The following is a 24727-nucleotide window of genomic DNA, read 5'->3' as shown; positions in this document are numbered from 1 at the left end:
AATTTGCTTTATTTTTTTACTGTGTAATGTTTTCATGTTTAGCAATTTGAGTTTACTTTGTTGACCTTGAAATTATGTTTGTAATAGAAACGGGGTCCAAACAACAGAATTACTCAATACTGCTTGATTCGTTTTTTTCAATGAGCGTTACAAAAGTCGGTTTAATTCATTGACTTAATATGGTTGCCATTCTTAAGCTTGATTCCCACAACACGAAATGGATTTCATCATAGTCAATTGATCAGCTGTTTGGATCAGTGGAAGGGAGTGGGGGTTGCCAATATACCCCAAATAATTTATTAAAAAAAAGCAAAGAATACATATTGTCAATAACCATATTTCTCAACATTTAATTTTCATTCAAGAAGTTTGGATTTCACTTTTCGTCGCACTCACGGGCAAGAAATAATAAAATATGCCTGAAAATAAAAAGACAGCAAAAATAGGCCTACATTTCAAACGTTTTTCAACAAAACCCCCTACTTTTCATGCATGCATACTTGGTGAAGCTAAACATATGTGTTCTAAGTTCTTCCTTTTCTTCATAACGATCTTGCTGTTTAAGCCTGCATTATTGCATGTGCACTTTGTGAAAGCCTTGCTTTCCCCTTTACTTTTCTACCTCTTGCGCGTTTAAAGCCATTTACATGTATAGTAATTAAGCCAGCATAATGAACCTTTCAATCTGAACATTGCTGAACCCCAACCCAAAGTTCATTCCACCTCGTTTTTCTGCAAAAACCGTTTAGTTACCAAACCATAATAGAGCACAAACATCTTCGAACCACTGGAGTGCGAAGTCACAGGTGTTTAGGCCAAGTTAGGGAAACAATTTTCTCACAATCTGACAAGCTCTTTGAACGCAATTCTTTTAATATTCATTCCAGCGCATCGTCTGCGCTGCGTTGTTAAAAATTGTGCGAACCGCCTTTTTTTCTCAACGTGTGTACACCAGCGCTGGGCTGAAATCATCTCATCAAATCAATGAATAAAACTGTAAATGCAGTTTATCGCTGGAACCGTCCAAAAAGCTGAAGAAATTTGATATCATCATGTCCAGATTGGGCCAGATATCAAGGATTCTTCTCCGCAAGAAGCAAATCAATATGGATCCGAAATCAGCGGCGGCTTCAAGGCTTAGGAGATGCCTTTCCGTATGGGATTTGATCCTTCTTGGTATTGGTAATACGTTGGGCGCCGGTATCTATGTCATCACGGGTGAGGTGTCGAAATGGGTCGCTGGGCCAGCCCTCATACTCTCCTTCATGATTGCTGCTGTTGCCGCCATTCTAGCAGGTATGCTATCAAAATTATTGATATTTTGTTGAATAACTTACTATTTAATAATATATCTATGTTGTGTCCTCAAGGGAAGTTGCCATGGCAATGATGCAAAAAGAATGAATGAATAAGTGAATGACCGAATGACTGACTAAATGAATATATGATTAAAGGAATGGTAAATTAATAAATGACTGAATGATCGAATGAATAAATGATTGATTGATTGATCCATTGATTGATTGATTGATTGAATGAACGAACGAATGATTGAAAAAATGACCCAAATTGAACGAATCCAAATGAATTGACGTATATTTCTGATAGGTTCAATTGATAATTTAAATTAGGTTTTATGTATAATTTGCATAATTTAGCAATTTGATATTTGTACAGCGCATATAGAGTCTCTTGACTATTATGCACTATAAATTTCAAATATTATTATCATCATTATAGCAAGATTCAACTTTCAACATATTCAATCAGTGTTTCTCATGTTTTACGTTTTGTTTAGAATATGATTGCTTAGAAGCTTATGTTAGGAATATATCGTCGTTTTAGAAACAAAAAGTCTTGGCAATCATGCCCGCTCTTTTAACATTTTCTCAAACGTTTCTTTCTTTCCCCATAACCCCCTCCCCTTGATCTCTCGCCTGCCCCCCCCCCCCACCCTTCACTGCGCTCCTGTTTTTAACCAGTCATATATCCTGTAATCCTTGCAATTAGAAACACATACCTATTTCGCGATTCATTTATATTATTGGAAATCATCTGTATGTGTCTAATCTCTCAAGTAATTACTCATTATTTTCAGGAATGTGTTTTGCTGAGCTCGGGGCCCGCGTTCCAAAGGCGGGTTCTGCTTATGTCTACACCTACGTCACGATGGGCGAATTCATTGGATTCTTCGTCGGTTGGAACGTCCTCATTGAAAATATTCTAGGTATCAACAAAATATGAAAAAATCCGAAAACATTCATTTAAATAATTTCACAGAAAAGGGTGACATACATCAAAGGAAGGACAATTTTCAATACACAGTAAATCAAGAAATTGACATGTATTAAGTTCTCACAAACTGGTTTGCTATCGTTAACTTTAATACGGTTAATTGATTTTTTTTAAATTATCTTAACATCAATGTTCAAATGTTAAGCAATAAATACGGGTAATTGAACAGTGCTATTTTTATTCAAACAATACATTATCACTTCATACAATAAACCAAGTTGTATAAAGCGCTTTTATTGTATAATTTCAAAACCTTTTGAGCTAAGATTTCGAGGTTTTTGAGGCTTTCTTTAGGTCTGGCATGATTCGATATACCATTTCCCGGTAATTTCTACCTGAACTAGAAAAATATTATATAATCCTTCTAAATTTCTTTCCTTAAATATTTTTGGAAATAGGAGCAGCATCGGTTGCCAGGGCAACCTCAGCCTACATCGACGCCATGATAGGAAACAAGATGGATGCCTTCCTATCCGCCAATTTTGCCATGCACACGTCATGGTTAGCCGAATATCCGGACTTTCTTGGGACCGGGTTCTGCATTATTTCATCAGGTAAACTAAGTATATAGAGATCCGAGTTAAGGATTTTGAGATGATGATGATGACGGCGGTGACGATGATGATGGTGATAGTGATGGTGATAACAATGATGATAATAATGGTAATAATGATAATGTTTACAATAATGATGATATGATAATGATGATAATATTGGTGATGGTGATGATGGTGATGATGATGATGATCATCATCATAATAGTGGTGATGATGATGATGATGATCATAATAATGGTGATGATGATGATGATAATGATAATAATCGTAATGGTGATGATAATGATGACGATAATGATGTTGATAATACTCGTGGTGGCTCACAGTATTTTTGTGGCGGCATTGATTTGTAAACAAATAAGACGCAGAACAAAAGAAACAGCTCTAGAGTACACGATATAATACACACTTAAAATGTTGGTTAACATACTGTCCACTGTGTTGGGTAATGTACAGTATGTTGGTAAAATATATATACTGGGCAATTATTATCCAATTTAGCAAATTTATTACCCAATTCTTAGTTTTTATTTCCCAATTTGGGCAGATTTTAACCAAAGTTGTGTGGACAGTATGTTGCCCAGAGTTGGTTAAAAGTTGGGATTTTTTTTTTTGCCCAACTATTTTAAGAGTATGTTGCAGAAGAAAAACGGCAAAATTTTATATATACCACCCGTTATCTTTATATCACTCCCACATTTGCCCTTCATGATTTTTTTTAGTTTCTTATTCATAAGTTGAGACTTAAATTATTGGCAATTATTGGTACCACAGTTCTATCGTTGTAAATCATTTTTCTGGTCCTCATTTCTTCAGTATTAATGGGCATCGGTGTGAAGACGTCCTCTGTATTCAACAACGTGTTCACCGGTCTCAACCTGATAGTCATCGTCTATATCATCATCTGTGGTTTCTTCAAGATCGTCCCTTCAAACTGGACCATACCCATGGATCAACTTCCAAAGGTAGATGAAAATATCTCTCTTTATATTCCGAGATACAGCATTTTTATTATCATCATTATTTATCCGTAATACTCTTCCGTTGTATGAAGCGCTGCGGTTTAAAAAGCGGATGATTATTATTTTCATTATCAATATCATTATTATTTTTATCATTATCATTATTATTATTATCATTATTATTATTATTGTTATTGTTACTATTATTATTATTAATATTAATATCATTATTATATATTATCATTATTTATTTCATATCTATTTTTATTGGGGCAGGGTCTGATAAAATTACTATTTATCATAAGATCAGGCAATTCATTCTACAGGGATTCATGCTCCATACATTCTTAAAATCACGCATAACAGAACACACAGTTTACGAAACCCCATCGACTTGGATTATTTCGGTAAAAATCACGAACATCATCATGCGCTTTCATCTAGAGTAGATGTGAACTGAGCATGCCCAGTTGGTAGTGCTCATTGTAGGATTGAATTAGTATACCCTTACCTAATTCCGATAACCGTGCTAGATTCAGTGAGTATACCTAATACGTATTCCCTATGCACTTTGTGAAGAGGTGACGATCTTAATTAGTACCTCTGCAAATATAGTAGTACGTCTTATTTAGTGAGATAGAACCTGTATATTGCGGTGCTAACCTAAAAAGGTTCTCTTCAAAAATTCCGATCGTATCCTTCATATTCCATTAGGGTCGTTTTATTGACAAAAATAATAATGCTGCCAACACATACATAAGTATATTTTACAATAATACCACTGTACACAATGTTTAATAAACTCTAAATCTTAAGATATACTATATTTTGAATTAAAGATTCAGTTATTCATACTTGACCAATAACTCGATGTGTAGATTAGCTGAAGCAAGGAGTAAATGAACCGGTTCGAAAAGAAAATTAACAAAAATTTTGTTCCATGTTTTTGTTTGCAGGTGCCTTGCGACAGCCAACCAAGTTCGTCATGGATAAATAGCTCCTCATCATCATCGTCATCAGTTGTAACAGATGGCCCAGAGATGTGCTCCGAGTTCGGCACTGGGGGGTTCTTCCCCTATGGACCCGGAGGGGTGTTTGCTGGTGCAGCTGTCTGCTTCTATGCGTTTATTGGGTTTGAGGTTGTAGCTTCTGCAGGTAAGAGCAATAATGCACATGAGTTTTAAAGATTTTAGAAGAAGAGTGTGGAGAATTTTGTTTTAATAATGCTCGGCAGGCAGCGATATAATAGAACTTAGTAACATATAACTTGACATACAGGGCAAAATAGAGAATAAAGAGTGAGAGAGAGAAAGGGCAAGACAAACTACACGTGTCGATTGAAAGCGAGGTAGAAAGAGAATAATGTAGAATGTAAAATGCTCAAAAGGGGAAGAAAGAGAGAAAGAGACACAATAACAAAAGAACTTTATACAACCGTGAAAAATTACTTTTGTCATTTACTGCTTAAGTATGTAGCATTTATCGATTTCGAAACCGCGGCTTCTCATGTATTCATCGACAACATTGCTGCCATCCCTCTTAATATTTACGTGTATATATTATATACACTTTAACCTTAACCACGTGACCCGAAACTTCTGACCAATCAGGTGAAGAGGTACGCAATCCGCAGAAGACCCTTCCAATCGGCATCATGGTTTCTTTGCTCCTCACCTTCTTCGCATATTTGGGCGTGTCCTCGGTTATGACGCTCATGTGTCCGTATTTCCTATTGGACGAAGAGGCTCCGCTGCCCGTCGCGTTCGACAAAGTGGGTTGGACCGTAGCTCGCTACGTCATTGGAATGGGCGGGATCTGTGGGCTCATAACAAGGTAAGTTGCTGAAAATGACTGATGAAAACTTAATTATCACCTAATTAAGACGGTAGATTCTTGGGGGCATTTTCTCTTCATTTTAATATTCACAATTTCAGTTTTATTCCCTTGGGCGGAGAGGGCGCTGTACTACGGCGACCTGTTACATGGTATTTTGTCTCTGTTTTTGTCGCTTATTTTCCGGATTTTGTGATTTGTCTTTGAAGTTATGTTTATGTCATCATGTTCGTCAAATCCATCTCGTGCATCTGGGTATGTTTTGTGCTACTTTTCGTAATCGTTCTACCACAAAATAGTCATGTATATGCATCACCAGGACAAACTACTACTATCAAGTATTCGCGAGAATACTTATATTACCTAGCCGACTACACAACGTCCAAGTCTAGCCCATTGAATCTCCCAGAATGGACACCGACCCGCGAGGATGATAATGGCATACCTCAGCAAAAGCGGAGAGGGAAACGCGGAGGGATCCGCAACAGAATTCGGAAAAGGGGAAACAGACCCCCATTACCTGCAATTACACTAAGCAATGTTCGTTCACTGTACAATAAACTGGATGAGATTCAAGCTCTAACAAGGTACATTAATGATTTCCGGAATTCGAGTATAATATGTTTTACAGAGACATGGCTAAACCCTGACATTAATGACGATTGTATACGAATAGATGGTTTTAATGTAGCGAGATTGGATCGTTCATTTCAACAAACCAAGAAAAGACGCGGTGGTGGGATATGTCTCTATGTAAATGATAGATGGTGTACGAACTTTACAATTAAAAATTCTACATGCAACGAAAATCTGGAAATGCTATGTGTGTCACTTCGCCCGTTCTACTTGCCCAGAGAATTTCCCCAAGTTCATTTATTTCTGGTCTACATTGCTCCCGATGCTAATCAAAATGAAGCAGAACAGCTTATTCAAAATAAAGTTAGGGAGATGGAAGCTGAATCACCGGACTCCCCCAAAATTGTACTCGGTGATTTTAATCACTGTAGACTGGAAGCTATGTTGCCGAACTATTGTCAAGTAATTGACAAGCCGACACGAGAAGGGAATATATTGGATAGATGTTATTGTTCTGTTAAAGATTCCTATAAGACCGTAATTCGACCTGGAATAGGACTTTCGGATCATAACGTAATACACTTGCTACCAAAATATCGGCAGAAACTTAAAACGCAAAAAGTACAGAAACGAGTGGTACGAGTGTGGAATAATGAAACAATTGACAACCTCAAAACATGCTTTCAAATAACTGATTGGAATGTGTTCTTTGAAGCTTCGGACGACATAAACGAAATTACAAGTGCAGTTAATGATTACATCGTCTTTTGTCAGGATTTACATATACAAAGTAAAACGATTAAGGTGTACCCAAATATTAAACCCTGGATTACTAAAGATATTAAAGGAATCATCAAAGCAAGAAAGGAAGCATTCGATGCCGGTGATCGACTAACCGTAAAGTCGTTTCACACTAGACTGCGTCAGGAAATAAACAGAGCGAAACGAGACTACCGAAGAAAGCTCGAAAATCACTTTCAAAATAATAATCCGCGAGCAGCGTGGCAGTGTTTGCAATCAATGACCGACTATGTTCCCAAAAGAGATCAATCACTCGCGAATGTTGATGACCCTTTTAAGATTGCAAATGAACTTAATAGGTTCTACGGACGGTTTGATACCCATGACTTCAGTGATATAATAGACGGACAGATAGCTGAATTAACTGACTCTCGAGATGATACTATTAAGATTAAAGAAGGAGATGTATTAGCCCAATTCAATAGAATCAATCCAAGGAAGGCATCCGGGCCCGATCTAATTACCGGAAAGGTACTACGTAATTGCTCGAGAGAACTGGCATTGCCGTTTTGCGTTTTGTTCCAAATGTCGTTAGATAAACAAGTGATACCCCTTTGCTGGAAGTCTTCTATTGTTATCCCTGTAGCAAAAAAGCCCCGCCCCTCTGAACATAACGACTATCGTCCAGTAGCATTGACTTCAATAGCGATGAAGTGCCTAGAACGAATTATACTGAAGTATATTCTCCAACCCATAAAGCACCTGGTTGACCCCCATCAGTACGCCTATCAGCCAAAGAAGTCCGTTCAAGATGCGATCCTTTATTTGACACATCTTCTCTGCAAGCACACAGATGAAAAGAAATCGTACGCTCGCACTTTGTTTGTTGACTTTTCGTCCGCATTTAACACTATTCAACCCCATCGACTTGTCGAGAAGCTGAAATGTCTGGATGTGAAACCGTCCCTAATTTTATGGCTAACTGACTTTCTTCGGAATAGAATCCAGCGCGTGCGCGTCCAAGATGCTTTGAGCAATCCCATGGTAACGAATACAGGTTCACCCCAGGGCTGTGTGCTCTCTGCAATCCTATTTGTTCTATATACCAATGACTGTCGTTACCTTTCTCAAAATGTCTCTATTCTCAAATACGCAGATGACACAGTTATAGTTGGTCTAATTAAGGAATGTGAACTTGAGTATCTAAACTGTGTAAAATGGTTTACCGACTGGTGTAATGACAATTTCTTAGATCTCAATGCAACAAAAACCAAAGAAATGATATTTGACTTTAGAAATAATAAACAAGTAGAACCAAGTGATTGTCGTGTTAGAATCAATGAAGAGGAAATTAAAATAGTTCATAAGTTCAAATACTTAGGTACCATTATTGACGATGGATTAAAATGGGGAGATCAATGCAATTCAATTTACAAGAAGGCAATACAACGGATGTATTTCATAAGAAAATTGAAGTCATTCCATGTTGACCGCACCATAATGGTTTTATTCTATAGATCACTTATTGAAAGCATCCTCATATTTGACTGTGTGGTTTGGTTCACAAGCTGTCGCAAAAAAGATCTGAATATACTAAGTAGAATGGTCAGACAAGCAGAAAAAATAACAGGACACGACCTAAACCTCACTGATGTATGTCGAAACAGAATACTTGAAAAGGCAAAAGAGATACTATACAATAATGATCACCCATTGAATGTAAACTACGAAAGGATGAGATCTGGTAATAGACTACGGTCAGCACGTTGTCGAACAAATAGGTTCTTAAACTCATTCGTGCCAAGCTCAATCCGAATGCTGAATGAGGAAGGGATTGTATAAGAATAATGATATGCCTAATAATGTAAATTTACCTTGTCGGGTAGTTGATGTTAATTCTTTAAAACAACAATATTGAAAATAAAAATAATATGTAAATACTGATAACAATAACAATTACAAGTGGACAACGCTGTGAAGATTTCTAGTACTGATTTATTACAATTTTAATGTAATTTCAATTCAATATCCGATATCTAACTTTCAGTTCAGATTTCCATTTCAATCTTAATTTTAATGTCAATAACAGTATTTTTTTTCAAATGCTACCCAGTGGGTAGCATTTGCACGTGTATATCATAATTGACTATATGTGATTGTTTGATTTTCTGTAAATATGTTCATTTTCTATGCTGTTATGTATGTTCAATACCATGTAAAAATGCAAATTTCCACTTATTTATTTATCTGGACAATAAATACTACCTTATGAACCTTATGAACCTTATTAAGTACTATGTATTGATGTTTGTATATCATTGATGCTTAATTTCTTAATAAACACTGGATTTTTATTATTCCAAGCTTGAATATTCTTCGTCCATGGTAGACTATACAATTTATACAAATCATTTTCATGATGAATATTAAAACTTTTCTTTTAAAATCTTTTCTCATATCAAGCAATACACTTTTGTTATTTTCAAAGTGTCTTTCAATGCCACACCATGGTGGTAGACATTAAAATGTAACACTTTTCTATCGATTTTAATTGTTAAAAGGAAAAGTCCACCTCAACAAAAAGTTGATTTGAATAAAAAGACAAAAATCCAATAAGCATAACTCTTAAAATTTCATGAAAACCGGAAGTAAAATAAGAAAGTTATGACATTTTTAAATTTCGCTTAATTTCACAAAATAGTTATATGCACATCCCGGTTGGTATGAAAATGAGGGAACTGATGACATCACTCAATCACTCACTATTTCTTTTGTATTTTATTATATGAAATATTCTTATTTTCTTATTGTCCTGTGAAGCAAAGTTTTATTTCTCCCTGAACATGTGGAATTACCATTATTTCACACTTTATGGTTCAGTAAAGTTGATCCTTACTGTCAAATCTGTAAAAATGAAAATATTATATAATTCAAACAATAAAAAACAAAAGAAATAGTGAGTGAGGGACGTCATCGATTCTCTCATTTGCATGTGAGTAAATTGTGCATAAAACTATTTTGTTAAAAATAAGTGAAATTCTAAAATGTCATAACTTTCTTATTTTACATCCGATTTTGATGGAATTTTCAGCATTATGCTTGTCTGATTTTTCTCTAATGATTTAAATTAACATTTTCTACTTTTTTTCCTGATTTCTCTCCTAATAGCTTGTATGGTTGCATGTTTGCTTTGCCACGTTTTCTCTACTCTATGGTCGAGGATGGGATGATATTTAAGTTTCTTGGAGTTCATTTAATCTACATCATAATTCATAAAGGGTCTTTTAATGCTCCATCATGGAGGCAGACATTATTCCCCAACCCTGTCCTCATGAATCTTATTTCTGTTTTAACTTGTCTCATTTCTTTTGATTTCTCTCAAATAGCTTGTATGGTTGCATGTTTGCATTGCCACGTTTTCTCTACTCTATGGCCGAGGATGGAATGATTTTCAAGTTTCTTGGTGAAGTTCATTCTCGTTTCCAAACGCCTCTCTATGCCTGCCTTACATCTGGAATAATTGCAGGTATCTCTCCTTGAATCAAAACGACTGATTTAAATGCCCTTTCTTTCGAGTAATGTGTGAAAAAAAAATGAAAAAATGTGTTCGGTGTCAATAGTTGGTTGGATATACGGAGGAAATAGCTCTTGAATAAGGTAGAACCTTTAGATGAATATAATCGATTACGTAGCTAAGGTTGATGGTTAATGCATAAGGCCGAACTCATTAAAAAAATTTGAAGGAGACTATATTTTCGGATTACTAATGTTCTTTTGCATTGCATCTTATGTGCTGACATTGATAGAAATTCAAATTAAAAATATATTATTTATTTACTCCAAGGTCCCTTAACACAAAAGTTAGCAATTGATCGAATTTCACGATTGATTGCACATTGTAGTCAATGGAATCAATCGTAGAAAAATGTTCTACGATCATTGCTAAGCTATGTGTTATGGGCACCAGGTGCCTTTTTTTAATGAAATAATTGTGCATTTTTAATGTTCGACTATTTTCGAACAGAAAGGAGACAGAAGAAAGTGAAATTTATATTTTGAAGTGATTTGAAAACAGGCTTGATTAGATTAAATTCATCTTATTAAAAGTCACCGTTAAAGGAAAAAAAAACTTAACTCTTCTCCATTCAGGTATCATCACGCTGGTCATCGACCTCCAATCCCTAGTTAACGTCGTGGTCATGGGCGCATTGGTACCTTTCCTCACCGTGGCGGCATGCGTCATCATACTCAGGTACAGTACATAGGTCAAGAATGATTTTCGACCATTGAAGATGTTTTAAACTTGATCCATCACTTTATTATATTCTTTTCATTATCTTTTATCCCCCTCAAAGACCAGGGGCCCCGTTGCAGAAAGAGTTGCAATCAATTGCAACTCTAAAAATCATGCGCAACTTGATTTTCAACCAATCAACAGCGCGCATTTTTGACTTGCGATTGATTTTTTGACTTGCGTTTAAACGCAACTCTTTCTGCAACAGGCCAGATCATTGGAAAAAAACGCGTCAACGTGCTATTCTTGATTCCTTTTATTTCATTTGTAGCTGTACTTCTCAACGTTTCTATCTCTATGTAGGCTATATCATCATGCATACACAATGACCGATGGTGATACACTCTGTAATCAATCTTCTTAAGCTTAGAGATGCATTGGTCAATTAAGAGGGCACTTAATAGCATTTCTATTAAAAATACCAGTTTCTTGTAAAATAATGACAAGATATTATAATCATTTTTTTTTAAAGATAATTCATAATAAGTGCCCCTCTGACAATGTATTCTTTTCAAATTCGAGTAGATTCTATAAAAAGCGAGAAATTCATTTGTAAAATATTTTACATCCTATACTAAAACTCGTGATTAATCTTTCAAGACGCAGCTTATCCCCATTTGCTCCATGAAAATATGTTCCCTTGTCTTCCTTCCTCTTGTTTTTAAGGCAACATTTGTTTTTCTGTTTCAGGTACGAGCCTGACATGTCAGCCCCGGCCTCCTCACACACCTTTCTCTTCCCGCAGATCGACGGGTACACCACGGGATATGCCGATGCCAAACGATCCAGCGTATCTAAGTTCCTGAGCCAAGCGTTCAGGCCAGTTTATGACGAACCGACGCCCCTGTCATTCAAAGTCGTCATATTCTGTGTGGTTTTATTCAGTAAGAACCAGATGAACCTTTCGGATTTTGATATTTTATTCAAAACTATTGGGGGCATTATTCTTGAACCTTATAAAAAATTGTATCCTTTTGTTAACTTCAAACACATTTCAAATGTGCTTGATTGCTATATGAACGTGGTGGGATGATGTCATTTAGAGATAAACAAAAATATAAGCAAAGAAACATTTGCTTGTTCTTAGCCGTACACTCTTCGCAACAAATCATTTCTACATTAGTATAATCCAAAAATATATGGTTTTGCAATAAAAGCAAGCTTAATTTCGCATTAATTTTCGTTATCATGCTGTATGAAAGAAAATAAAAATTGTGACATGTAAACTCATAAATCATAGATATCTACTTTAGACGTGGAAGAATTTTATATCGATTGAATACTTTAAAATCAAAGTGTATTTATAATTATCTCATTATGTACAATCATATTTCGTTACCCAGTTTGTACGTGTTTCGGAATGGAATCCATGATCATATTTGCTGAGGAAGATCTCGCGAATCGCGAGATTTGGGCAATTACTACGGCGTCTGCAATCGGAGCATTAATGCTCATTCTTTTGATTGTCATTTGGAGACAGCCGGAAAGCAGAGTCTCAATAGCTTTTAAGGTAACTGAACTATCAGAGAAATTGGTGGAAATTCTTAGATATTCGTAATTTTCAGAATAATATGTAAATATAACAAACATGATAAAAGGACTGTTTACAGAAATATGATATTCAATCGTTCAATTCTTTATATGAATGATTTTACACTTTAATCTGTATAACAGCTTATTCCTCATTTGCAAATTGTTAATGTAATTTATTCATAAACGAATGCTGTGCTGTGGGACTACTGGATATACAATTAATGTTTTATAATAGAAGTCATAAAAATCATGCAATATATGAATTGTATACATGCCATATTTGAATTGTATTTTTTTGGGGGGGTACTTTCAAATATCTGTTTTGTTTGAAATTAGGTATTACCGATTGGAACCGAATTAATTTAACTTTAAGTCACAGCTAATAAAATCAGACAAAATGCATCTTAGCAAGTCTGTAAACAATAAGGTATTGTAGATTTGATAAGTATTTAAGTGGGGACAGAAGAGAGTCCGAATACCTAATGATGGACTGAGTGTTTTGCCAAATAGATGATACGGAACAGTTTTGGTGGCAGCGGTGGGTTGATAATATAGTACAGTCGCATTCAGTCTGTATTCTGCATTCGTTCACGCCACTCTAAATCTTTCTAGTGTATACGTTCTGCATCACTTCCGATTGGTAGGGAGTTTTTGATTCGCGACGCGGAACACTTTCAAGAACCTAGTAAATGTATTGTCAAACTCCCTTCATGACAATGAGCAACCAAGAAGTCTGTCGAAAATCAGTGAATTAAAACAGCAATATCGTCCTTGACTATGGACATTCGACATATTTGCAATTTTTCGTTTAGCTCCAAAACTTAGAACGAACAGCTGGTCTGGTTCACCAATTTTCGACAAAGGCCTCCCACCTGTCCATTGTGATTCTACGTGAATTTTCAATACATTTACTGTGTGCTTGGATTTGTTATGCGTGGCAGTGCGAAAACTCGCTAGTATTATCGGTTGTGTGTTCAACTCGTGTCTCTGATACCAATAAGAACTTGATTACTAACTTATATCTCTATTAACCCTTTGCGCGCTGATGTTGCAATCTTGCACATTCGTACAATTAAATTCAACAATAATAATAATTAGTTTTCTCCCCTACCTTCAAATAAGAGAAGCTAATGAAAGGCAATAATTCTTGAATAACATCTAAACTATAATCACAAGTATCAATGGTGCAGTATGGAAATTTAAATTAAAAAAAAAAATAAATGGAAAAAATGTCATTATTATCCCCCAAAAATTAATTCAGCGTGCAAATAGTTAAGAGTAATCTTCTAGGGCACTCTTGATGTTTCTTATGCAAAAATTTCATGTAAGGTTAGGTACTCCTCATACTCCTTTTTTCGGTAGACATGGTAGAGCAGCCCGCTTCATAAATAGTTATACAACTATAGAGTTTGGAGTTGACTCCCAGCTGACGCCTTTTCCCAGTCATATTTGACTTTGTAGAAATAAGAGTATCTCTTCGTTTCATTTTCAGGTACCCATGGTACCGCTACTGCCTGCTCTTAGTATATTCATCGATTCTTATCTCCTCATGAAGATGGACGCCATGACATGGGTTAGATACGTCGTCTTAATTCTTGTAGGTAAGTTATTCAGAGGTTGGTTGAGTAATACATTTTTAACCAATCAAAAACGCATTTTTCAATTAGGTTTTTTGTTTAAGTTGCGTTCAATCGCAACTATATCGGGAATGTCCCTTGGTGAGATCAAGTTAATGAAGTATCTATAGATGATTTAAGGAGAATTCCACATTTTAATCATCTCCCGTAAATCTTCATTTTTTCTACTTTATGGATTTTGAAAAATAAATTGAGTGCTTCCCCCAATAGCAACTCACCAAGAATTATATTCATATATTCAAACCTAAAAAACGAAGTACATTATACATACGAATGAGTTCCATAGATTGCTGCCACTCTTAACCAACATGCCAGAATCCTTAACCCTTATAGATGCCCCAGATCTTGTTCTTTCACTTCAAAGACACGGTTGGAGAACTGACCCTTGGGAAACAATTATTTCTTGAGGGTTTTTATTTCTTTTATTATAACTCATATAAGATGATTGAAGCTAAATGTGGGTTAGCATGTGCGATATTAAATAAAACATTGTATAGAAGTAGAAAATAAACACGATTCAAATTTACTGATCGTTTTATTTTAATATTCAGGTTTAGTCATCTATGTGTGCTACAGTGTTTGGAATAGCAACGAGCGTTACGTGAAACCGAAGCGATTCCGCTACCCAAGCACCCCGGCCGAGGCCCAGCAAGGCGGACGATGTCGGCGTACTAGCAGCATCATGCTTTGTAGCGAATCCGGCTGCACCCACGATCTTCCGCATAACCTGCTTGACATCGGAAAGAAAAATAGTGTCCAGAATACAGAACCGACTGAGATTACTAAACTTATCAGCGAAGCTTCAACTTGATCGCTTTTCTCGATTCGATCTCCTTGTCGCAGTCCGCTGTCGACACTGATTGCTGGTGGGACCGTATCCGCCGCTACACCAGACGTGCGTCATTTTAATAAGGAAACGTCTAAATTCAATCGATTAATATATACCTCCATTCTCATCTATACTTTAACAGAATTTCGCAAATATGCTGGAAATGCAAGACGCCTTGGCACTTTTTAAGTGCTAGTTGTGTGTGACCTTGTTTTCAGAATTCGCATTGAAGAAAGCAATAGTACTTTGGCGATGTCCTATTCACAGATATCCAGCAATATATAACTCATAAAGTGCAATTGAATAAATTTGTGCTATTATTATATCATGATATTGTAATATCATAATTAATAGGTCTAGCATGTAAGAGCAAATTCCAGCCGATGTAAATATGGGTCGTTTCCAATATATGTTCTTAAATCAGTAATAACCTCGTATTATTGGACACTTTTAAAGACTATCAACAATACTGCTCCCGTCATGTGGATGAAGACAAATATTTTAAATGCCTTTAACATCATTTACGAGATTTATTGAACTAGATAATAGAGGGATCCTTTTCTATAGGCTTCATGTTTGAATTGTCGGGGCTTTTGTTATCACTCTCATATGTATTGATCATATGCTGATGCTAAGTTCTCTTAAAACATGCAGGCTTTTTAATTGAGTGCTAAGTGGCCAGCGTAAGCTATCAATATATTATGGGCATTCCCAAAATGATTATCACACAATTGCTACATGCGATGTCATTCCAAACTTCCAAAAGGATTGGTCAAAATGACCATTCTCTTGGTTGATATGTGTCTGACCATTAAAAATTGTCTATCAACCAAATTCCTGGTAAATTTTAACCCATAATTTGGTTAATTTTGACAATTTTTTCTTGGTCGGACACTATGAACCAAGATAATCTGTTTTTTAGAGTATTGTTTGAACGCTGTTTGTCATACATAAGAATGAAAATGGTGAATATAAATCATTTTAAATGACTTGCCTCTTCAATTATCTTCCCAGCAATTAAAAAATAAAAGTAAATGGAGATAATGTGCAATAAAGGACAGGCAAAAGGGAACTTGATCTAATTTTTGTTGAATGGTGCACCGGCACTTCGGAAAAACACCCTTAATGAATGAAATTCGAGTAAAGATGATCAAAATACCAGAAAATGAGACATGCGCCCATTTTTGTACATTTAGGAATTAAAAGATCATGAATAAAGAACTTTGCACTTTTAGTATGAAGTTAATGAATAAAGTGTTAATTAAAACAGGATAAATTTCAGAAAATAAAGTATTTGATATTCGCCGTTGTCTCCGAGCGAGCAGTTAGGTATATACGACAATGGAAAAGGCCCGGAATAAAGATGTAATAAAAAAAAGGTTAAGAAGAACAAGAAAAAGAGTTTGATTAACTTATCAGATATGTAAAGCTTAAGATGATTAAATAAGAGTTCGAAGTATCTCTCAGAAAAAGGTGTAAATAATTTAGAATTTAAACCGAATCCTTTAGATAGAAGATATTACGTCAATCCACAAGCACTCATTGCATGTGGAAAAATGTAATATTTGCATCTCAAATGGGAAAATGACAATGAAAAGGGTCACCCTTTGCAAGAGAATATTTTGATTGATTGGTGCCAATTATTAGTATATCTGCTGAAAATGAGAATTATTGAAAGATCTTAATAAGCAATAATCATAAGGCCGAGGGAGAGAACGCCTGAAGTTCTGAAATACTGGATATACTCTCACACCCCCACTTCCTCTCATCACATGGTTGCAAATGTATTATTTCAATGAATCTCATTAATTTACTGACACTTTAATATTTATGTATTTGGGAAATGGGAATGTCGTATATCAGAGAGAAAGCGCGACAGAACGGTTACGAAACGGCCGAGGACTTAGAGAACAATGTGAATACGTGCGAATAATCCCTGTGCACATGGAGTAACTTTTATAGCCCATTTCATCTTCAGGTTTTTCAAGACATTATTTAGACAATATAGCTCCTTTTGCTCGAACAAGTCAGAACGGTGCTCTTTTCTTGAGCAATGCACTGTGTGACCATGGGTTGTCCATATAGTTTTGGCTAGTACAGGGACATTGAAGTGTGCTCGCATTGATTTAAGCGTTAGGTCACTTCCACGAATGCACTGAATACTTTGGAAATACCATGTTCAACTTTTCGATGAGAAATTTCTATTTGTGAAACAAGGGTTAATTAAGTAGATTGTTGAACCTGTTGTCTATGACTTTTGACTTTTTTCCAAAAATATAAATCGTTTAGCATGACATTACAGGTTTACTGTTATAGTATAGCATTCACTTTTGAGCTCTCATTCTATCCAGGCTTAATAAGGAAAACACTTATAAGAAGTCGAGTTCGCGCTCCTCGTTGACCGACATCTGAGTGCCTGATTTTAACCCGGGATTGTTAACCGATTTTCTACCTTTTAATTTGGTGGATCAGTTTTGAATATTTTCATAATTTAATGAGCGATTTCAAATGATAAAAATAATCTCACTAAATTTCTATTCATCCTGTTAATGAAGCATGATTATTCCTGTGAACACATATGTATAAGTTCAAGAAACGAAGAATATTTGTGTCGATAATGCCACGGAAATTCTACTTTTTTATTAACGTAGACTTTGAAGGAGAATGTTCGATAATCTTCCATTATTTAAATTGTATGGCGTTCCAACGTCTAGCTTTTAGAAATACCGGTATTAACTTAGTTTGAATACTACTGTTTTGATGTAGCAATAAAGCATATCGCTTCATGTGACAAATGAATTCAATTGACATTTATCCCAGCCTGTCTCATTTTCACCTTTCCAAATTATTGTAAGACCAATGACTGCAAAAGATAACTTTAGAATACGCTATTTTTATATATATATCATTCGATTTTCATAAACAACAGATTTACCTTGAAAATTATCAGCAGAAATGTGTTTTTATTGTGAGAGTATTGGTGTGATGATGTGTGTGCTTGTGCGAGGAGAATGTGATTGTGTGTTTTCGCGTATGAATGTTTGGCGTTTGGGTGCATTTATGTGCACGTGTGTCATGATGATATAGAAGCCTGATCCGCCGGGGAGTTGTGTTATCAGTTGCGTATTTGATTTTGATCATAATGAATTCATCATAAAAATGAAACATCTATTGATATAAATTAAATGGAATGGATCATCATTTACCTATGTATTCACCTATCTATCCATCCATCCATTCCATCTCTCCAGTCATCCACCCAGCTATAAATCCCTCTACCTCTCTATTCACTTATCTATCAACATGTTTATCACTCATCTATAACTCCTTCCCTCGTTTATCAATCTTTGCACAAGCCCATTCACCTATCTATCCAACATGGCTATCACTTTATGAATCAGTCCATTCATACTTCCATCAATAATTCATTTCATCCATCAATTCATCTATCAATCGAAGTATCCATCCATAAATCCATTCACTCTATCCATCTATCCATTCATCTACAAATGGGTGAGTGTATAGATGGATTATTTCCTACACATTTGACTAAAATATCCATCTATCCCTCAATCTACCGATGCTCAATTCATGGTCATCTTACAATTATCGATGTAACATTTTCTGATTTGAGTTAAGAAGAGACTCATCAGTAAATCCATCGATTCCATTAGTCTCCATCTCGGATTGATGTTGAATTTTTTTTTCAAACAATGAGAAATGGTGATCACACAAATCGATCTGGGGGGTGTTTCACAAAGATTTAAGTATGACTTAGAGTCGCACTTAAATTCCGAGTTGCATACAGTATGAAAGGCTTGACCGCATTGGTCAGATCGTGTCATGATGACGCGCACTCCTGTGTATCTATCAATAAGATCGCACGTTGCATATCATGTACGCGTCAGCATTTAAGTGCGACTTAGGTCATACTTAAATCTTTGTGAAACACCCCCCAGATCACTCCCCCAAAATAAAATGTGTAATGATCAAGTTTTAAAAAGCAGATAAGTGGAAAGATGTAAATGGAAAAAATACAAAAAAATAGGAAGAAAGTAAAAATAATAGAAGGATTTGTGCTTTGAATGCATATATTGCAAATGATTATTTCCCTGTGGACCTCTTTACTATGCAACAATGCAGTCTTTACTGGAATTGGAGACAGTAACTCCACACTACATTTTGAAACTCCTAAACAAAATGGTAGACTAAATATAAAACATATCAGAAAGATTTATATTATCTTTATTCATATATTAATGACAAAGACATTTTTTCAAGCATGATATACAGGTACATGTATTCACATATGTATAAACTAAATGTGTATATACTATTGATGAAAGAGCTGCACATAATACACGATAAAACCTGTCTAAAAAGGCAATCTGTGAAAACATGACCAGGCTTTGGTAATGTACACAGTGGACCTTTCTTTACAGTCTGCCCATTGAACATGGACCCAGTTACATGAAACTAACTACTAAGGCAACTCCGCCATCCAATACTGACAACTTCTATTGAATGATTGATTCTAATCGGTTTTTGAACAATGATAGGTACAACAGTAGCTATTGTACAACGCCTACTTAGCTTGTTGTACGAGAACAAATGGGAGGCTGAATGTCAAACATTCGTACCGTTGCACAAAAGACGTACCATCCAAAATGTACCGTCCAAAATGTACCGTTGCACGGCTTTATGAGGTGACGTCACAATACGATTTAATTCATCGCGCTCGATAAAAATGAACAATACGCGTATAAGCCAGCTGGCTAAATGCGCAAGGCTGCCCAAGGTTATGTGCGCTTGTGGGATTTTGCTTTCTGCTTTCGGTATTTTTGCTCCCTTTTCATAGATTACTATAGGGATAAACTCGTTGTTTTTTCATATTTTCGCTAAATTCCGAGGCGTTGTACAACACAAATAGCGAATATTCTTATTCGTGCAATGGTGCGAGATTTCGCATTCGGTGAAAGAAAGAAACGCTCTATTCAACTCATGCGAAATCTCGCACCATCGCACTCATGCCTATTCGCTATTTGTATACCATCAGATGGCAAAGTTGCTATAGTGACAACTGTTATGCAATGGGACATTGATCAGAAAACTTCTCAACACCTAAATTAAGCCCATAGGCCATGTCTCTTCCAAGTTAATGCATATATCTTTGTGGAATACAAATTAAAATTGAATGATCAGAAAGGGGTAGACTTATCTAAAGTGTATGCATTTCCAGTACACAACAATTGAATTCAACAACAATGCGAACAACCAACATGTGTTCACATTTTAAGTGAAAAATGATAAGGATTCAAAATGATGTACAAGAGTGTGTCGTGGAATCTTTGAGCTTGAATTTGTACAAATTTTAATACATTTTCTGAAAGGATCTCACAGAATCATGTTTCATTTCATGAATTCTGAAATTTTCTCTTAAATGATTTCTCTATTTTTTGGTGATGGATCTGCTCATAAAAATTACACTACTTACAGACCAATCACAATAAGGTGTGTTTCTTTCCAAGGAAAAGGATTGCAATATTTAATCCAGTTGCATAGATTGCTTGTTGCCAAGTCTACAATCCTCTGGCAAACTTTCAAGTTGTTAAGAATAGCAGTACAGTATGAATGAGTCAGCAATGGAGTATTTTCAAAATATACCCAACTCAAATCATTGTGTACCTTGAAATGAGCTAGAATATGAATGAACAATTGACCAACAAGAGAAATTACCATAAAAGAGAGGCGACCATTGGGACAAATTTGACGGAATTACTAGTAATAAAAATAGATGACCCCAAACAACACATCAACCATTAAAACAATTGAAAAAAATAAGAACATAACTTTATACAAATAATATATATATAATATAAGAGAATCATATGTGCATCATATGCACTCCAGTTCAGCCATTGTAAATTTAATTAGCAGAATGTAATCACATGACCTAATAATTTTCTGGAAAGTACGTAGATTTTCAGAAAAGTACTTAAAAACATTATTCAACAGAAAAAAGACAGAAGTAGATGATTTAAAATGATTGAAAATGAAACACAGAATTAATTCATTAATAACCCCAAAACATAAAAATAAAATTATAATAATAATAAAGGATATTTTGTATAGCTCACATATCCACCTTGTTAGGTGCTCAAGGCATGAATTAGGGCAATCATCTATTTAAAAAAATATGCCCACTACAATGGATGAAAAAAAAATCAATCTTTGGTCAATTTTACAAGGTTTAAACATATGCAGAATAGAATTTATTAAATTTCAGTTTCTAAGTAGAAAGAAAGACAATGTATTGGATTGATAATCAAGGTGATATGAAATCATACTTTAATATACAAATAATAAACATCATCAATGGCATTAGTAAGAATGACACACACAAGATACCTTTGGAACAATTCTAACATGCCCAAAGCAGAGCCGAGGGCGATTTGACTGTTTCAAAGGTAACAAGTGTGTGTAATTATTCTAATACCTGACCAAATGATGTGTATTTATTGTTTTACTATATAGTGATGTGGATCATTATTCTTTGATAAACCATTCTCATATTAAAACCAAGACCGGTCAATAGAACGAGTCAATGATACCAGTCACCTTGAAAATTTCCTGTTAAATGACCAGTCATGTGATCAAATTCAGTCAATCATTTGTTCATTAAGATCCATATCACCATTCTATAATGCTTTATACTGGCTGCATAATTATATCACCAATTTGTACTGGTTTATACTTGCTGAAAATATATATCTCAAAAAGATACACAACAAATACAGAAAGGAATGTATTTAGAATCAAGGTGAATTAACGTGGAAAGATCCTGAATGTATTTTTCTCTAAATATATAAATTCCAGCCTGTTTATTAATCATGATATGATATACTAAATACAAATTTTTTTGCAATATTTGAATCATACTTTTTGACAATTCATGAATAGCTATAGCGCCTATTTCCAATTTCGGTAGGCATTGAAAATGGTTCATTGTTTTAAGGAAGTCAGTGACAAGTTCAAGCAATCTTATTGAGACTACAAAGTTGTCCCCCCCCCTCGAATCAAATAAAATTGAGAGCTGAAATGTGACTGATTTTCCTCTGTCGAATTCCAATGACAAAGCTTATACCAACACTTGTAAAACCAGTGAGTTTCATTTGCACATGAAACAGTGAAAAAGGGGCCAGATAATCTAAAAAAAATATGTACTGGCATACCCAGACTGTCCCTAAATTACATTGATATTGCATGTGGTCAATGTGTAAGAATTTTTGTATGTTTTGATAAACAAAATTGTACAATCATGATACTCACCCCATTTTTCACCATACATACATACGAATTAGACAGACAATTTGACGAGTCATGGTACATATATTTCTACTTTTAGACTCTATTTTAGCTGTCAAAGTTGAAACTTTGCGCACATGTCCAATTGTAGGCCCCCCAAAAATTGACTTACCTACCCTAATTCCCGAGACATCAAAATGGCAATATGATCTGTTTCCTGCACTAATTGCACTATGAGGGTAGGTGGCATGAGAGGCCTAGGCGTATGTCACAAAATGACTATAACTTACTGTGCTCCATACACAAATCAAAAAAATCCAAATAAAAATGAAAATATAGATATTTTGAGATTGTAGATGCACACTGACCATATTTATACCCTGCAAACTGGATGTAAGCATCAATTGTAAGTATATGAAACTTACACTGTTTCGGGGTGTTACATGAATATATTTTCAACAAATTTTAATACGTTTTAATTGCAATTTAAAAAATGATCGACCAGTTTCACAATTGATACAATTTTACAATTAATTCTAGATGTAGTAAATCAGTTTCAGTCCTGGTTGCACGAAGCAGATACACAATCAGCTGCAAAACTGTGATTAAATGCAAGACATATGACTGATTTTGAAACCCCAAACAGATTTGCAATTAATTTTTAAGTTTCTGTACAATGCCCAATTAGTCTCTTCTGACAAGATAATTGAACAGCAAGGTATTAGGAATGGACGGGTCGTCTGTGTCTTTCCCCAGTAACCGGAAATAGTAATATCCACTGTAGGGCAACTGTAGCATGAAAGTGACAAAGCCTTCCCCAAACTCGGATCGAACGGCTTGTGTCATATCCCTTCCATTATAGCTCATCTCATGCTTTAGGAAGATGCGAGCATTGGTACCGATGGTGATTTCTGTTTCCGGTTCTTTGGTCACGATGAGAGGATCTGCATTGGTGAAAGCGGTTAGCCCGAGCGATGAAAACGCTGGGGTGGCACCCCAGATTCCGTGTTCGGGCTGCGGCATTGGCTGGACGTTCTGGCGTACTTGGTGCGCTACAAGGAGATAGCTGCAGAGATGAGAAGGTTTGGGTAGACCAGAATAATGGACGTAGATGTGAAGGGCATATCGCCCCATGTTGGGCGGCGTCACGGTGAATACAAGTTCCTCGTCTACCGTTCGCTGCATGGTGTAAGGCACAAGCCGTTGGTCATCTACGCCAAAGCTTGTCAATGTATGGGTGAATTTCAATGGCTGGGTCATTTTAAAGCGGATGGTGAAATCGCTGCCATCTGTGGACACAACCACACCTGATGTATGTGAAACCGGGACAAGTCCTGCACTCATCGTTCCAATCGGACCCCAGTGGTCTGCTGGCGAGTACGGGAGTGGCACGTTATCTCTGCTTGGGCTGTTGCATCGCACAAGATACCTGCAGATCTCGGTGTAGCTTTCTAGATTAAGCTCTCCATCTAGGTACTGTTTCCTGGCGTACATAGTCAGGTAGAACTGACCTGCTTCTGGGATCCTAACGTAACACGCCATCAGCTCATCCCCAACCTGATGGATGAACTCATAAAGGTCAAAGGGGACACCACTTGCAGCTACATCACGGTCACCGTTCACAGTGGACAATCGGCACGACAGAATGAATCCCGATGGACAGTGGATCTGAACATTTAAGTCTCCGTTGGGCACATCGATGATGACATTCTTGTGACTCCGAAGGCAAAAGCCAAACTGACAGAAGTCCGGCTTCAGTAGAACCTGGACATTGAACTCATCTAGAGATAGCGGTGACTGAAGCAACTGCCATGCAGGGTCATTTGGAAAGTGGCTCAAGATAATCACATCCGGGTCAGCAAGGAAGTAGTGTTCATCGTACTCGAAACGGAAGGGGTCATAGGTCACAGAGCCAGCAATATGCGACACTCCCCAGTTGCAGTCGACGAAGTGCCAGAATCCATCGATACGGACTGAGTTCCAGGTGTGCTGGAACTCTGGCTCTTTGGGTGAGATGAACTGCCCTGCATGGTAGCCTTTGACCTTCGCGATACCACAGATCTCAACACACTGAAGTCCAATGTATCTGGATAGAAAAAAAAATCATTATTCAATACTCATTGTCAAAGTGGTTGCATCTAAATCACACAGGACACATGAATAAC

General features: G+C 36.0%; 2 protein-coding genes across 2 annotated transcripts in view; one reads left to right on the top strand and one right to left on the bottom strand.

Moving 5' to 3' along the window:
• The first annotated feature begins 768 nt into the window (after positions 1-768).
• LOC129276641 (high affinity cationic amino acid transporter 1-like) lies at positions 769-18203 on the top strand. The gene is made up of 12 exons (XM_054913033.2): positions 769-1296; positions 2099-2227; positions 2694-2849; positions 3669-3817; positions 4771-4969; positions 5425-5647; positions 10351-10490; positions 11114-11216; positions 11949-12142; positions 12602-12768; positions 14284-14392; positions 14980-18203. The coding sequence occupies exons 1-12, from the start codon at positions 1053-1055 to the stop codon at positions 15237-15239; spliced, it is 2073 nt and encodes a 690-aa protein (XP_054769008.2). The 5' UTR covers positions 769-1052; the 3' UTR covers positions 15240-18203.
• Positions 18204-21588: 3385 nt separating this feature from the next.
• LOC129275884 (trichohyalin-like) overlaps positions 21589-24727 on the bottom strand; it is a 30436-nt gene continuing 27297 nt past the window's right edge. Inside the window, exon 19 of the mRNA XM_064109234.1 lies at positions 21589-24648. Within this exon, the coding sequence (XP_063965304.1) occupies positions 23247-24648 (1402 nt within the window). The 3' untranslated portion in view covers positions 21589-23246. The remainder of the gene's footprint in view (positions 24649-24727) is intronic.

The sequence above is a fragment of the Lytechinus pictus genome, chromosome 14 (assembly GCF_037042905.1).
Source record: "Lytechinus pictus isolate F3 Inbred chromosome 14, Lp3.0, whole genome shotgun sequence".
Taxonomy (NCBI): Eukaryota; Metazoa; Echinodermata; class Echinoidea; order Temnopleuroida; family Toxopneustidae; genus Lytechinus; species Lytechinus pictus.
The sequence above is the reverse complement of the archived record's forward strand: the minus strand, read 5'-3'. Positions and strand labels throughout refer to the sequence as shown.

Bases quoted from the DNA above. Each gene is read 5' to 3' on its own strand.
- LOC129276641 (XM_054913033.2), top strand. From the start codon at position 1,053: ATGTCCAGATTGGGCCAGATATCAAGGATTCTTCTCCGCAAGAAGCAA. The intron at 10,491-11,113 runs GTATCTCTCCTT...TTCTCCATTCAG, and splicing joins TACATCTGGAATAATTGCAG to GTATCATCACGCTGGTCATC. The intron at 12,769-14,283 runs GTAACTGAACTA...TTTCATTTTCAG, and splicing joins GAGTCTCAATAGCTTTTAAG to GTACCCATGGTACCGCTACT.